The sequence below is a fragment of the Numida meleagris genome, chromosome 2 (genome assembly GCF_002078875.1).
Source record: "Numida meleagris isolate 19003 breed g44 Domestic line chromosome 2, NumMel1.0, whole genome shotgun sequence".
NCBI lineage: Eukaryota > Metazoa > Chordata > Aves > Galliformes > Numididae > Numida > Numida meleagris.
This window is the reverse complement of record NC_034410.1, coordinates 49,088,649-49,102,412: the sequence shown is the minus strand read 5'-3', so window position 1 is coordinate 49,102,412 and position 13,764 is coordinate 49,088,649. Positions and strand designations below refer to the sequence as shown.

The 13,764-nt window shown below is 36.6% G+C and overlaps 1 protein-coding gene across 3 annotated transcripts in view; it reads left to right on the top strand.

Annotated features, from left to right (window-relative positions):
* The window catches only part of GOLGA4 (golgin A4), a 62,302-nt gene extending 52,919 nt beyond the window's left edge, over positions 1–9,383 (top strand). For 2 of the 3 annotated variants that reach the window (XM_021385842.1, XM_021385844.1), the window contains 3 exons: positions 3,514–3,600; positions 6,481–6,544; positions 8,632–9,383. In XM_021385842.1, coding sequence (XP_021241517.1) covers positions 3,514–3,600; positions 6,481–6,510 — 117 coding nt within the window. In that variant the 3' untranslated portion in view covers positions 6,511–6,544; positions 8,632–9,383. The remainder of the gene's footprint in view (positions 1–3,513; positions 3,601–6,480; positions 6,545–8,631) is intronic. The other variant, XM_021385843.1, reaches the window with a different exon arrangement.

The following is a 13,764-nucleotide window of genomic DNA, read 5'->3' as shown; positions in this document are numbered from 1 at the left end:
TTTCCTGCACACAGGCTCCTGAAAACGGATGAGTATTGGGGAAAAACTATATCAGAAAAGATAGACATTGAGTTCCTGTAATAACTTGTGAAGGCATTGTTTTAAAATTGATATATGTGAAAGAGGAAGTGAATTTAATTCAAATAAAGAAGCATAATAAACAATTTTCAAAGCACTACAGCTATTAGCTTTGGGAAATCAGATTTAGATAGGTAATGAATGATAAACTTACTTAAATTGAATGTGATTGTATTTCTCTCTATCGTATGTTCGTATTAATCTAATAACATCTTAGCAATTTTTATTTGAGGATCAGTGTTCTAATATATTGCAAAAAAGGAAAGTTTTCTGGTATTGTCTGTTGCTGTTATTAGCTGATCAAGGTTGTAGCTATACGGGCATTTGTTAATGAAAAACTAAAATGCAATGAAGGCTAACATATTTGGTAGTTCAAATGTGAAGGTATTTTGGTGGTTTCTTCACTTTTGCTTCAAGTAGTACTTTCAAGCTGATCTGATGTGCTGCTTTTCAACCACTGGATATGTGACTGGAAGATGCTGAGCTTAGCTTCTGCTCTCGGGGTTGTATCTCATACCTTAAGTTTACTCAACTATAGCTTGGTTTCTTCCTGCTACACTGGTTGGGGATCCATAATAAATGGTGATGTGATTGCTGTGATCCATTTAATACTTTATGAATGCATTTAGGCTGCATATTAATATACAGTTCTTATTCCCAACACCTTAATTGAGTTAAAAGATCTGTCCTGAGATTAACCTCTTTGGTACAGGTGTACCCTCTTAGCTTTTTTTTTTCCTGGACCAGGTAAGGCATTTTTTTCTGTTTTTCTTCTACAAGATATATAGTCTATTCCCCAGACCATTCTAGTGGCCCTCCTCTGAGCAGGATCTCCTTTTAGAGTACAAAAAACACTCTGTGTCTCCAAGGTAGTTCTGCAGTGGAATTAGACATCTCTGAGGGCATGATGCGCTCTTCAGTGAAAGCAGTTCAATAGAAGCTGTGCAAACTGTCCTGAACAGTTTGCCATTTATGCAGCCTGGTAAACAGTTCTGGTATTGTATTAAGTGGAGGGATGAATGAATGCATCAGTTGTGCAGAAGTGCTGGAAAGCTAGGAGAAATGATGAGGGTTGATAGTGGTTCAGTAGCTAAGACTCAGGAATTATGACTATGATGTTTAACCCTTGTAATCTGCAGCCTTTCACAATCTTTGTAAACTGTTTCACCAATGTACACATTTGTATTTGCGGGGGGGTGTTTGTCTTCCCCTGCAGTTCTTTAATTTTTTTTTCCTTTCGTTTTTTCTTGGCTCAGTTTATGAAATGAGATCACCAACTTTAAGTGTATACCTTGTTCAGAATATCTGAACTCTGAGATGCATAGCATACATAATTAGGTTCAATAAAACTGCATTTTCCACAAGCACGTGAACAGCTGAACTGTCCAGCTGTACTGCACACTTAATCTTAAGTCTTACAGAAGTCCTGGAGGACCGTTTTGGCAGATGTTTCTCCTTTTAACTTCTTTATGCCGTTTAGAGTCTGTTCTGAGGTCAGAAAGTCAGTCTGAATGTTGTATGTGTTTGATAAATGTGTTTCCATCGCCTAGATACATGAGAGAATGGAATAGTATGGAATTGTGTTCTGTCAGACTTACTTCAGGCTTTGCTGCTCTCTAGCATACATATCAGAGATGATAAATTCATACAAATCTTTTTCTGGCACCTGGCCATGCTTTTGTGCATTGCAGAATGACAAGGGATATTTCTGTAAAACTCCTGCATGGTTTTTGAAGGGTTTGGCTTTGACTTGCAGCTCTCAAAGTGAACGGTGTCACTGTGAAAACATTATTTACAGAGATCACGTAACTGCATATATTGACCTCGGAAAGAAACGCAAGCTGGCATCTCTTAAAATAGGACTGGTTATTACATTTGTGAGAGCTGCAAGTCTGTCAGTAAGGAGGTACAGGGATGCACACACAGGAACATCAGTGTATGTTCACAGTTACTGTTTTGTTCTTTTGAGTGACGTAGGCTGTTAGTGAACTAATCTCACAACTGTGAATAGCACTGAGTTCTTCTGCTTCAGAATCTCCATAGTAGCCCCAATAACATTGAAAATTTCAAGTCACTGAGAGCGATGAATTACAAAACACACTTATTCAGGAAAGAAGATTCTAGCCTCTGTTTAAGTTGGCACATGATATCTCTGCCTTCATGGAGGAGTATTTGCAGTGTTTGTAGATTTTTTGTTAACATTTGCATGCCATTGTGTCCTGTGGAAAATTGTCAAGAGATGGCTTTCTTGGTAGATCAATCATAAACAGTTTGCATAGATTCTAAACTCAGTACTTTCTAATCTTTTAGTCCCAGATGATTGTGGTCAGGGTTTTGGCAAAAGAGATGAGAGAAGCACAGGGTCTGTTTGTTGCACTGGGAATGTTCCTTTTTGTATCTGGGAACTGCGCTACCAACTCTTTTTAATTATGGGAGCTACCAATATGTTAAAATGAAGCTTTTTTAATAGAAAGGTTTCAACAGGACTTGTTTTATTCAATATTTATCCCTAATTAATTATAGACAGAAGCAGTTGCTGCGAATTAGGGCTTTACCTCTCACTTTTAGCTGGGTCATTTTTGACCTGCGGCTGTTTTGTTGCTACAGTCTCCCTCTTCATTCCACATGTGAGGCTGGTAATAAACAGTGGACTTTAAGAGCAGCAATCTTATCTCATCCACATTCTTGAAGAGCAACAACTACTGCTTCTGTAGCAATCACATTCTGTTTGAGCTGCCCTGCAGTTCTTTCTTTGACCTTAATTGTGAAAGTCACCAGAACCATGTTCTGTGCCTTTTGGAATTTTTTATTCCCACTAGTCTGTTTTTAAAAGGGAAATAATCGCTTGCTTTGCACGAAGGTTTGACATTCTTACACGTTCCATCTGAGGTTGTGTAAATGTTTTGCTATTTAACTATGAGCTACTGTGTACCTGCTAACAATATTTTGATAACTGCAGTTCTACATCTCACATTTGGATCTTTCCTGGTGTTTCATTTCTTTATGTTTCTTTACTAAATATTTGGGTGATATGAATATAGGTGAATTCATAAAGACTCTTTCAGGTGCCACGTGTCTCAAATGAGCTTTTCAGAAAGGCTGCATTAACATTAAATGTAGTAGGAGCAGGATTTGCAAGTGTGCTGTCTTCATTAATGGACTTGGATACTACAGAGCTTACATCGTAATACAGTAGCTGCAGTTTGTGACAATGTGAAATGAAGACTCGTCTTGGTTTCCATGTATTTTACGTAATGTATCATGCTGTGCAAATACAACATGAAACTGGTGGTTATTTTTTAACTCCTTTCAATGTGCTTTTTGGTGACATTACTAAAAATAACACCCAGTATTCTCAAGTGAAGCGTATTTTAAAATGTTACAAAGCATGTTAGGTCACATGATAATAATTATAGATGATCTGTTTCTTTTCAGACAATGGCCAAGGTTATAACAACAGTGCTGAAGTTCCCAGCTGATCAGACCCAGAAGATACTAGAACGAGAAGATGCACGACCATTGGTAAGTTGTACCAATAAGCTAAGTTCATGCAAGAGATGATGCTGCAAGAATAACAAATTGGAAACTTTCTTTGATCTCTCTCACACTTTCTTCGTTCAAGAGAACTCCTTTGCTCCACCTCTTTCCCTTTGGTGGAATGTCAAATTCTGGCAGTAGGTTTGAGTTTATAGCAAAAATGAGAAGAAAACCAAGCATATTTTCTTAACCAGAATTTCTGGCTAATCCACATTCGTGAAAGCTACTATTCTGAGGTTAATTTTCTTACCAAAAAGTTAACTGAGAGAATATTTGTGTTATTTAAATTCAGAAGTTTCTGTGGATTCATGGCTATTTATGAAAAAAAAATGGAGGAAGAGAGGGGTTTTTTCAGCCCTGGAGTATAATATCTGACAAAAACAAGAACAACGTTTGCTCGTAGAATAGAACACTCATTAGCTCACTCACCTTGGATTTGTGCAATAGTAGTGGAATATATACATGGAGTTTTGTGTCAGTATCCTAATAAGAATACATCAAGAATAAATGTTCAGTTTTTTGTTTTTGTACTAGAGAAGCATCAAAATATGTCAGGTTAACTCTCAGTAAGGACAAATGAAAAATAAGAATTTTAAATATTTGCTGCAGTACTAAATTGTTGTCAGTGGTGCTGAGTAATACAACAGCAAAATTTGACCTTGAACAACTGTGGGGGAGGAAATAAAGTGATAACAATCAATCTGCATAGATACATGCATTACAGAGTAAAATTGGTGGAACATTGAATAGAGAATGATTCCTTTTAATTGTAGATAATTAAATACTGCCTGATTTTTTTTTATTATTATTTGTATGTTATTTTTTATTTTTACCACTAAATTTTTTGAGAGATAGAGTGGAACTGTACCAGCTTCAATCCTGGTGGTTTTGGAATGTATGTGATGATGGGTTTTGTTTGTTTTTTGTTTGTTTGTCTTTCCATTTTAAATATATTACTACTTGGTATTTACTGAAGAGCTGAATTGGGGTTTGAGAAGCAGGGCCAAAACCGATGAAGAGTATATGAGCATAAACATTTACTTGGTATTACTCTCACTGCTTTATATAGTGGAGTTACTTTTTATTAAGACAAAAACTGCAGTAATAGTTTTGCCTATGTTGTATCTGAAGTCAATATTGCGATCCTTCTCTTTGTGGATCAGCTGAGTACAATATTTAGGCAGTACAATACTTAGACAATTATTTAGACAATATTTAAGTGGGAAAAAGAGCTGTGTTCTCTCTTTCTCACTTGCCTTTTTTATATACTGAACACTTCCAGAAACAAAATCAATTTTTGAATGTTTTCACCTGTAGTTGCACTTCTCATAATGCTACTACATCAGCATAAAAATCCTGTTGAACGCTTGAAATGAATTTAATAAAAAAAGTTTCCATCATTTCATCAGCTTGAAGTATCAGATGAGGAAAGTGTTTGATATTTCAACATTTTTCTGTAGACTTTGTAGCCTTGTGAGCCTTGCAATCTTAAATACTTAATATACTTTTAAAATTGTGTGAATGCTGATAGAAGTATAACACTAATGTCTTGTGCGTCCCAATCATCCTATTTTTGTTCTCAGAAAGCTTTTATTTAAACCACTTTCTCATCTCTGCCGTATTATTTCAAGTTATTCGCACTACTCTTGCTTCCAAAATAATATGACAAATTATAAGTTATAAATAAAGCAATAATTATGGCCTTCCTAAGGTCTAAGAAAGAGTCTTCAGTTGGAAAGCTGACTTCCTTTTTTTTTTTTTTTTTTTTTTTACACTCTACTAATACTTTTAGGAACATTTTGAGTTGGTCAGAAGTGAGGTTAGAGTTGGACCTTGTATTTCAGTTCGCTGTGCTTTTTGGTATTTGAATCTTGGTCTTCCCAAAAGAGCTGTTAACAAATTCTGATACTAAAGAAAACTTTTATGTTAATCCAACAAGTTTTGGTACTTGGGACTAAATTTTGGCTAGTCATACAGTGAACCTTTTTTCCGGGCTGCAAGTGCTTTGACTGTTAAGGACATCAAAATTCAAAGTTGATGTCCTAATGAGAAACTTCTTGGGTTTCATGTAGCAGTGTTTCTTGGCTCAGATTTAGCCTGTCATTTTTTGTCCTTTCCAAGTACACAAAGAGATGAAAAAAGACATCTAACAAAGTCAAATATTAGGACATGCTGTACATACAGCAAATGAAAGGCATAGTCATTTGTGTCTTCAATTTCAAAGTGGCATTTGTTTACCGAACAAATTAATATTTATTGTGAATCTTCTGTAATTCTGTTCAAGACTGAAACAAGTGGAGGAGTCATAAATTATTCTGTTAAGAGATATGCTTGGGTTTTGTTTGTTTGCTGACATGAACTAACATTATTATCGTGTTTCTCCACACAATACCAGGATGATACCAGTATTTGAAAATGTCCAGCATTTAGATCTCACGAGTAATAACATTATAAACTTATAATATAAATGTGCATTTTTAACATAAAGCTTAGTTGGTTTTGTATGTTAATTTATAGCCAAAAGGTTTAAAACTAATTTTAATGTGTAAATTGTCAATTAACTGTGCTACTGAAAAGGAATAAATGTGCATATTAGGAAGTGCCTGTGAGTATCTGTCCTTTAAGCATCTGAGTCTGCCTTAAACAGTGGGAATATACTTGAGAGGTTTCTACTTAAACTTTTAGCAGATTCCTTAATAAATAAGCATATGCTAGACCAGTGTATCTCCTGCACTATGTTTTTTGCTACCTACTTATCGTGATCTAACTGTAACAATCTCATCTGTAATCAGTAGATGCTCACAGTGTTCTTACCTACACTATTACCACATAGTCCAATAAGCTCTTTTCTTCCTGGCTTTGTAGTTTGCCTCACCTCGCAGTGGTATCTTCTGAATATTCCATCAGTCTGTGCTTAGTTAGCATGTGGGTGAGTGAAGCCTAATATGTACTTGTTTTGTCTGGAAATAAAAACCTGTAGTATGATGTTAATCGTTCTTCTGCTTTTTTTCCCCTCTTGCCTGCTTTTGTTAATTAAAAACATTTTGAAACATTGTTATGTAAGTGTATGATAAACTTTGTCTTATTCTTACATTACAAATCTAAGTTTGACTATGGTAAATATGAATTCAAAATCAATCTTTCTGAGATACAAGAACAACTTGAAATGTTGATTGAGCTGCAGAAATCTCAGTTATAGGAGAAAAATCTATTTAAAATCAAATGGTATGTAATATTGAATTTTATTGTACTTGATTTTATTCATTTTCTGATCTCCTTTTTGTTTTTTGAATAAGCAAATAGATAAGTCAGTTATGAACATGACTGCACTGTCTGAAATGAATTTTGTACATATTACAAATATGAGAATATGTTATTTGGAAAAAAACTTAATGAAATATCCTCTGTAGAATGATTGGAGTGTGATGGCATTTAAATGTTAGTACCTTTCTGAATCAGAACCTTGGCTTTGTGTCAAGAGAATGTAGAGCACCAAGATTAGGGAGGACAGTTTGGGGAGCTTTGTGCTTTCAGTTTACTCTGCAGTTTTCCAGGTTTTATTAAGTTATTTTTATGAAGAAAGTGGAACACTTTTTGTAGTGTTACAGAAAAGCAAAAGATGGCTTAGATCAGAAGGTAAAGTTTGCATTTGACTAACCTAGCTAAACAAGTAACGTGAAAGAGTAGTTGTTGATAGAGGAGCAGAACATGCAAGTGCACTGGTAATGCTTTTTGCATTGCCTAAAATTATCATTAGAGCATGATATTTAATAAACTCCTCAGATGAGTTCTGTAGGATATGGTCAGCATAACTTTCTTCTTCATCCTTTGCAATGGAAAAGCTCTGCACAGTTGCCAGAAATTGATTCAGTGCATGAATCAATGACTGCAGAAGCAGTCACTGACTAGTGGCTGAAACACAGTGCCTGGCTCAGCACATGTTCCTGGCCTGTACCCCTTAACCCAAAATGGACCAGGCTTTCCATTGCCAGACCCCACAGTGCAGCTGATGACCTATCTTTTTCTCTTACCAATACAGCCTACAACATTTGTTTTGAAGAGAAAAAAAAAAAAACCTCTTAGCTAACATTCATGGTCTCCACTTTATTTTTATTTTGTGATCTTTTAAACCTTTCACTTTGAATACAATAGCAAATGCACTTTATTGCACTCAAAATGCAATAGCTTTTGGACTATGCCTTGATCACTTCTTGACAAAATCAGCAACTATTTTCTCTAGCCTTCTGTTGAAAATAATTGAATTGTTAGTAATGATAGAACAAAGCTTTTTACAACATTATTGCAGAAAGCACGTTTGAAACTTAAATTCTTGCTGTGATGTCTGTAATGCTGGTGTAAAAGCTTCATGCATTCTCAGCCTACTTTGGTGGCTGTCACGGGAGGGCCCAATTTTTTTGGCTTTATTGCTAGCAAATGCCTGTTACAGCTTCATAGCTTAAGCCAGTAGGCATGGAAGCTTTGCAGCCCTCATTATCAGATTGTAGTTGTTTAGTTTACCTCAAATATTTTTACGACTTGTATTAGTAGCTAGCTAGCAAAAGGAATAATTTTCTGTTGTGCATAAAACTTAGAAATTAAGGTGATTTTTGGCTTCGTTGTGGAAGTAATGACATTTTTGCTAGCCCCCAAATTTGACTTGGCTCCAGTTTGGATGACAGGCCTTATGCAGAGAGGACAACTATTGTCTTGAGTCTTTCAGTGGTTTGAAATGCAACAATGTGGTAGACTTAACTATTTCCAGTGATACTTCTGACTATTCTGTTACAGGTCTTTTTGTTTTTTTTTTTAATCAGCTTTTCCAACTGTTGTGATAATATCAGAATGGAATTACTTAATCAAAATTGCTTAATAATGTGGTCATTTGACTTAATCTGAAATTCTTGCATCTCCTATTTCTATCAATTAATAATAATGTCATTATTAATATTGAGTGCTTCTGAGTTGCTCTTAATAATGTAACATCTATTCATTTCTTTTAACTTTCTATTCTTCCAGTCATGGCTACGACCATCCTGAAGAAATCGCAGTGAGAATGTCTCATAACGATGCTGCTTAGAAATACGTTCGTATCTCTGTTGTTGCCCCTTGACAGGGGGCGAGAAGAAAAGCTATTATTCAAGGTCACAAATGGAACAGCAAGAACCAAAGCTCAGCACCACCTTTGGACCATGAATATAGTTAAAACTGCCTTGACAAGAAACGCTAATCAGGGGTTATCTGGGGATGAGTCTTTTTTCTCTTCTATTGAACACTCTCTTCTATTTTGTGTTAAAGGTTATTTTTTTAAAGGAGAGAAAAGACTATCCTAGGAAGGAATTGCCCACTACTGTATCTCTATACAGGTTTCACTGGGTGTTTTTTAAGAGCTGAACTAAATGGTTTGTCTCTTCTATTTATTTTTTTATTTTTGAATGAATTGTGCAATACATTTTTGGATGGATAGCAGTTGAGGTGACTTTAGGATGAACTGGGCACTCTTGTTTGACTACTCCTCTACCAATTTGATCTTCTGATTGTTTGCTAAAGGTCACTTCCTATATGCTTTTGCCTACAATAAATCCAAATTGCAGTACCTCATTTGTTTACTCCTAGCTTTTGTACTTATATTTTCTGGAAAAAAACTACATTACTGTAAATTGTAAATAGTTAATACATAACTGTATCATATGCTGATCTGTGACTGTTGACAGCACTAATCTGACAGGAGCTGAGATGAAATAAAGTTTATTTACTGTATAATTTTGGAACTTCTTGTTGTATGCTTTTTCTTTTGAAAGGCTCCACCAGTTTTGTTCTCATTCCTGTTCAAGACATCCTTACTTGAGATGTTTCCAGGCTGAAATTGCTCTCGTATCAAGAGCTGTTCAAGTACACCAAGCTATAAGAAATCAGTGGAAATACTCTTATTTTCCAGGGAACGCAACTTGTAAAACAGATGCATACTGAGCTGATAGCTGGCATCAGAGTGTAGCAGGTACAGACATTTGTTTTGTTAAGGTTTTAAGTGGTTCAAGGTGATCGATCCTCCATGAATGTGATTTTTGATAAGTGTCTGTAGGAACAACAAATCTCAATCTTATCTGTGAACATAAGCAGGCCTTCTGAACATACTGCCTGCCTGAAAGATCATGGAATCACACAGTTGCAGGGGTTGGGAGGGACCTCAAGAGATCATCGAGTCCAACCCCCCTACTAATGCAGGTTCCCTACCTGCTTTACAAGTGCTGTGAGCAATGTTAAGAAGGAGTGGTTCACTGCTGATGTATCTGCCTGGAGCAGGCACCACTCTGTTCTGGGGATGCTCAATCTGTTCCTTGTCTTTGATAGCTGAGGACCCGGAGCTGCATCTTTATATCCAGTTGCTGCTGGGCAAAATCTCTTCATGCTGCTTTATTATTTGCAGTATTTGTTTTACCCTTGTATCTAACATCAGTTGTTGGATTTTTTTTTTTACTTTTTTTGTTTCTAATGGTTTCAGCTATAAAAAGCTTTTGCTTCTGCAGTATATCTGATCCCTGTCTTCCATTGTGTTGCCAGATATATCAGCAGCCTGCACCAGACTTCACAGGGTACGTTTGGTTCTGAAAAATGCACGTTCCTTCCTGGTTGGCTGGGGATTTGTAGGATTTGGCTATCACTATTGTTAGAGCAACCCAAAACGTGGACTTCGTGTTTCAGGTTTCCATGTAAGGTATAGATTTTCCTAGGCTTCGGGAAATTAAATGCAGAGATCTGTTCATTTGACAGTGAGTTTCATTATGATCACTTACTGTACTTTTCTCTTTTTACAAATAGCCTGTTCTTCATGTGTTCTGTCTTTGTTCTTTTCCTTTTACATGAAGGTTACTGGCTATGGGCTGTACTTCGTCAAGTATGACCTAAGTGCAGCAGGCCAAACTGAAACGCTCTGTAATATTCATGCGAAGGACAGAGCAAATGAATGATGGGGCTTTTTTCCCCTTAAGTGACATAATTAAAGAATGCAAGGGAGATCACAGAGTTATCCTTGATTGTGCTTTTTAATTTAAATCAGAAGAATGCTCCCCAAGTTCACTTTTTCGAAGAAGTTATTTTCCCTTCTATAAATTACTCATAAGCAATCACATAAGTATTTCTTAACATAATGGGAAAGGTATAACTGCAAGGGTTTGGGCAAACTGAAGTTTTAACTGCTTCTAGATATATTTGAAGAGAATATGTAGATAAGGCATTGCTTTAGAGTTTAAATAGAGAAAATGAGGATGAAGGCATGAAAATGAAAGCTTTACTTCGAGTGGTGATTTTTTGTTTCTTGGAGTATCATCACAGCCACTGATAGTAGTGCTAATGCAACTATAAACTGAGATACTCCAGGCCACAAATACCTCTTATTATAAAATATCCTTGCTTAGACACCCGTAGCTAAAAGCAGTATCAAAGTTTTGGCTGACTTTTTACCAAAGGTTAGAGGATCCCAAGTTTGTTCATATTGGAATGTTAGAACGCTATACTGCAAGAGAATGTATTTGGATTTTTTTAGGTTGAACTTTCCTCTAGTTTGACATGCAGTCAATGTACATTGCATGTATAACTTTGTGCACCCATAGACGTGCGTAGAAAACCAAAAGATCTATTTATAGACCTATTTGTATAGACTTAAAATGTTTACTGAGCATCCTCTAGTGTTCTAAGAATTAATCTCTTAATTTTGATGAAATATGTGTGGGGTTTTTACTCCCGTATTATCTCAGTGCCTAAGCGGATGTTTATTAGCAATGTACAGTTTCAAATTTACTATAAAACATTATCTGCAAATCCTCCCAGCTTTTAGTTCTGCCATTTATAGTCCCTCTTTCTATGAGCTGTACTAAAAAGTAGTTTTCTACAGACTACTTGGTATCTGGTCCTCTAAAATGAGATTCCAGACAAAGCTTGACTGAATGCTGAGGTTAGTTCATTTTGTAATTCAGACATCCTGCATCCAATCTTACTGTCTGTCCATAGCTGTGCTTAAAAAAAAAAAAGTAAAAATAAAAAAAAATCCCTCTATATATAGTTTGCTAAATCGAGCAACTTATTTTTTTGCTTTTTCATGAAATGATGACTTTCACAATTTCATTACTGATTCATCATGGGTACCAAGATGAGCAGAAACTGGCAACCCTTCCTCTGCTTCCCTACATCCAGACCCAAAAACAGGAATCCTTGTGTTCCTCACTGGTTCTCAAAAAGTCCGTGAGCGTGGGACTTGAAATTGTAGTTGGTTGTGTATATTCATAACATTGCATATTAGAGATGCTAGAACAGAAGTAAGCATCAAGTTGGATGTTGTTCTGTGCCTCTGATCTTTAATTTTCAACTTTAATTTTCCCTTTTCTTGCAGGCTGTCATTTACATGGATTGTAGTCTTCCCCTGTAAGCACTGAAGCAGTTTCCTTTGTTAGAGTAATTTTAAAGGCACGTTGGCTCAAACTTAGGAGGGACATCTCTAGACGTTTCCTTCATTGCAGAACAATGACAGCTATTTTCTCCTTGGCCACCTAAAACCATGTGACATTTTAGAGAAGCCATTGTTAAGCCCATGATAATTACATGTTGTCTTATGGCTGTGCTGGAAGATCATGGTACAGTGATGGGAGAGTTAAGTGTGGCTCAAAGATCTGCTGTGTCAGATGGACCTGCTCTTCTCAGTTGCAGCTTCCAGATCAGCCCAGAACACAGCGTCACCGTGAAGTTGTTGGGCAAATGAGTAAGGTAGTTACTTGGCTTCTAATTTAACGTGTCAAATTAACTAAAGTTGCTCCAATTTTGTTGAAAGCTTTTCTGAACGGAAACCCAGTGTGTGCGTGGCCCTGGGGCAAACCAGGTTTGGGGTCTGGAGGCCACCCCTGGGGTTGATGCAGAAGTTTTATTGGAGTAATGGAAGCACTTAAAAGCTTTCTAACTTGGATCAGACCATCTATCTGTTGCAAGAGAGTCAAGACGATCAAGCAAGCAGTATGTAAAGACTTAGAAGAGGCCTCTCTGTGCTGACAACATTACCTATGCTCTGTGTTTCCTGAACTGCATTTTCTTCTTCCCCATCTTTCTCATTCAAGCCACAGGCTCCAGATAAGCAACTGAAATGGAAAACGAAGAAAATGAGGGAGAGATAAGTATATACAGAGTAAAGTTACCTGGGAAAAAAGATGCACAGTGTCAGATAAGATGAGAAGTGTTAAACATACTACTGGTTTTGTGGAAAAGTTTTGAGCATGCCGTTGCGAGTTTCTGGAATGGCGTGTCCTGTGGGTGTTCTGGTTCATTTGCACGTCTCTCTATGAATGGTACCAAAGGATTGTTCTTACTGATGCAATAAATTATTACCGGAATAACTGGGATTGTCAGTAATGCACTTTCCATTACCCCTTAACAAGAGGGGCAGAACCTCCCTTTGCCTATAAGTAGAAAAGCCCATAGGTTTGGAGGTGGTCTGTAAGCTGAAACAACTCAATTGCGAACTACATTTAAAAAACAAAACAGAAAACATTGCCAATCCAAAAATTCTTGTGTATGTTGCTGCAATGGGTATCTAAGGTTTACAATATATGGAGTGGTGTGCTTTAAAAATAGTAGATATTTCCTCTCCTTGTAGCCTAGGCTAGGACCAGAGTTATATGGCAGTGATAACAGTGGTAAAATCAGTGGCAAAAACAAAAGAGGGAGGAGTGATCTGAAAGACTTGGGTTTTCATTTATGTAATGAAAATAATAAACAGGTTTGGTTATTTTCAGAAAGCAAATGTTTTGCCTTCCAAGGCTGAACCCTACCTTCAGCTTCCATATAGTGTTTCCATATAGAAATTAACTGTCCTCACCTTGCAGCCATGGCAGGTGTTATCTGAACGTTATTTAAAGAACAACAGGCTTCAGCCCAGGATTTCAGTGTTGTTTGTCAGCAAATTAACATCTGATCCAACCATGAATTCAGTACTGGAGTTAGGTAAGTGAAGTTGTTTTCTTTTTTTTTTTTCCTCAGATTCAGGTAGCATGTTTAGGTTGTTCTTGAAGTCTTCAGGATGAAGGTTTCAAGTTTAAAGAGTGTAGATTTAGGTTGGATATAAGGAAAAAGTCTTTTACAGTGAGGGCGGTGAGGCACTGGAACAGGTTG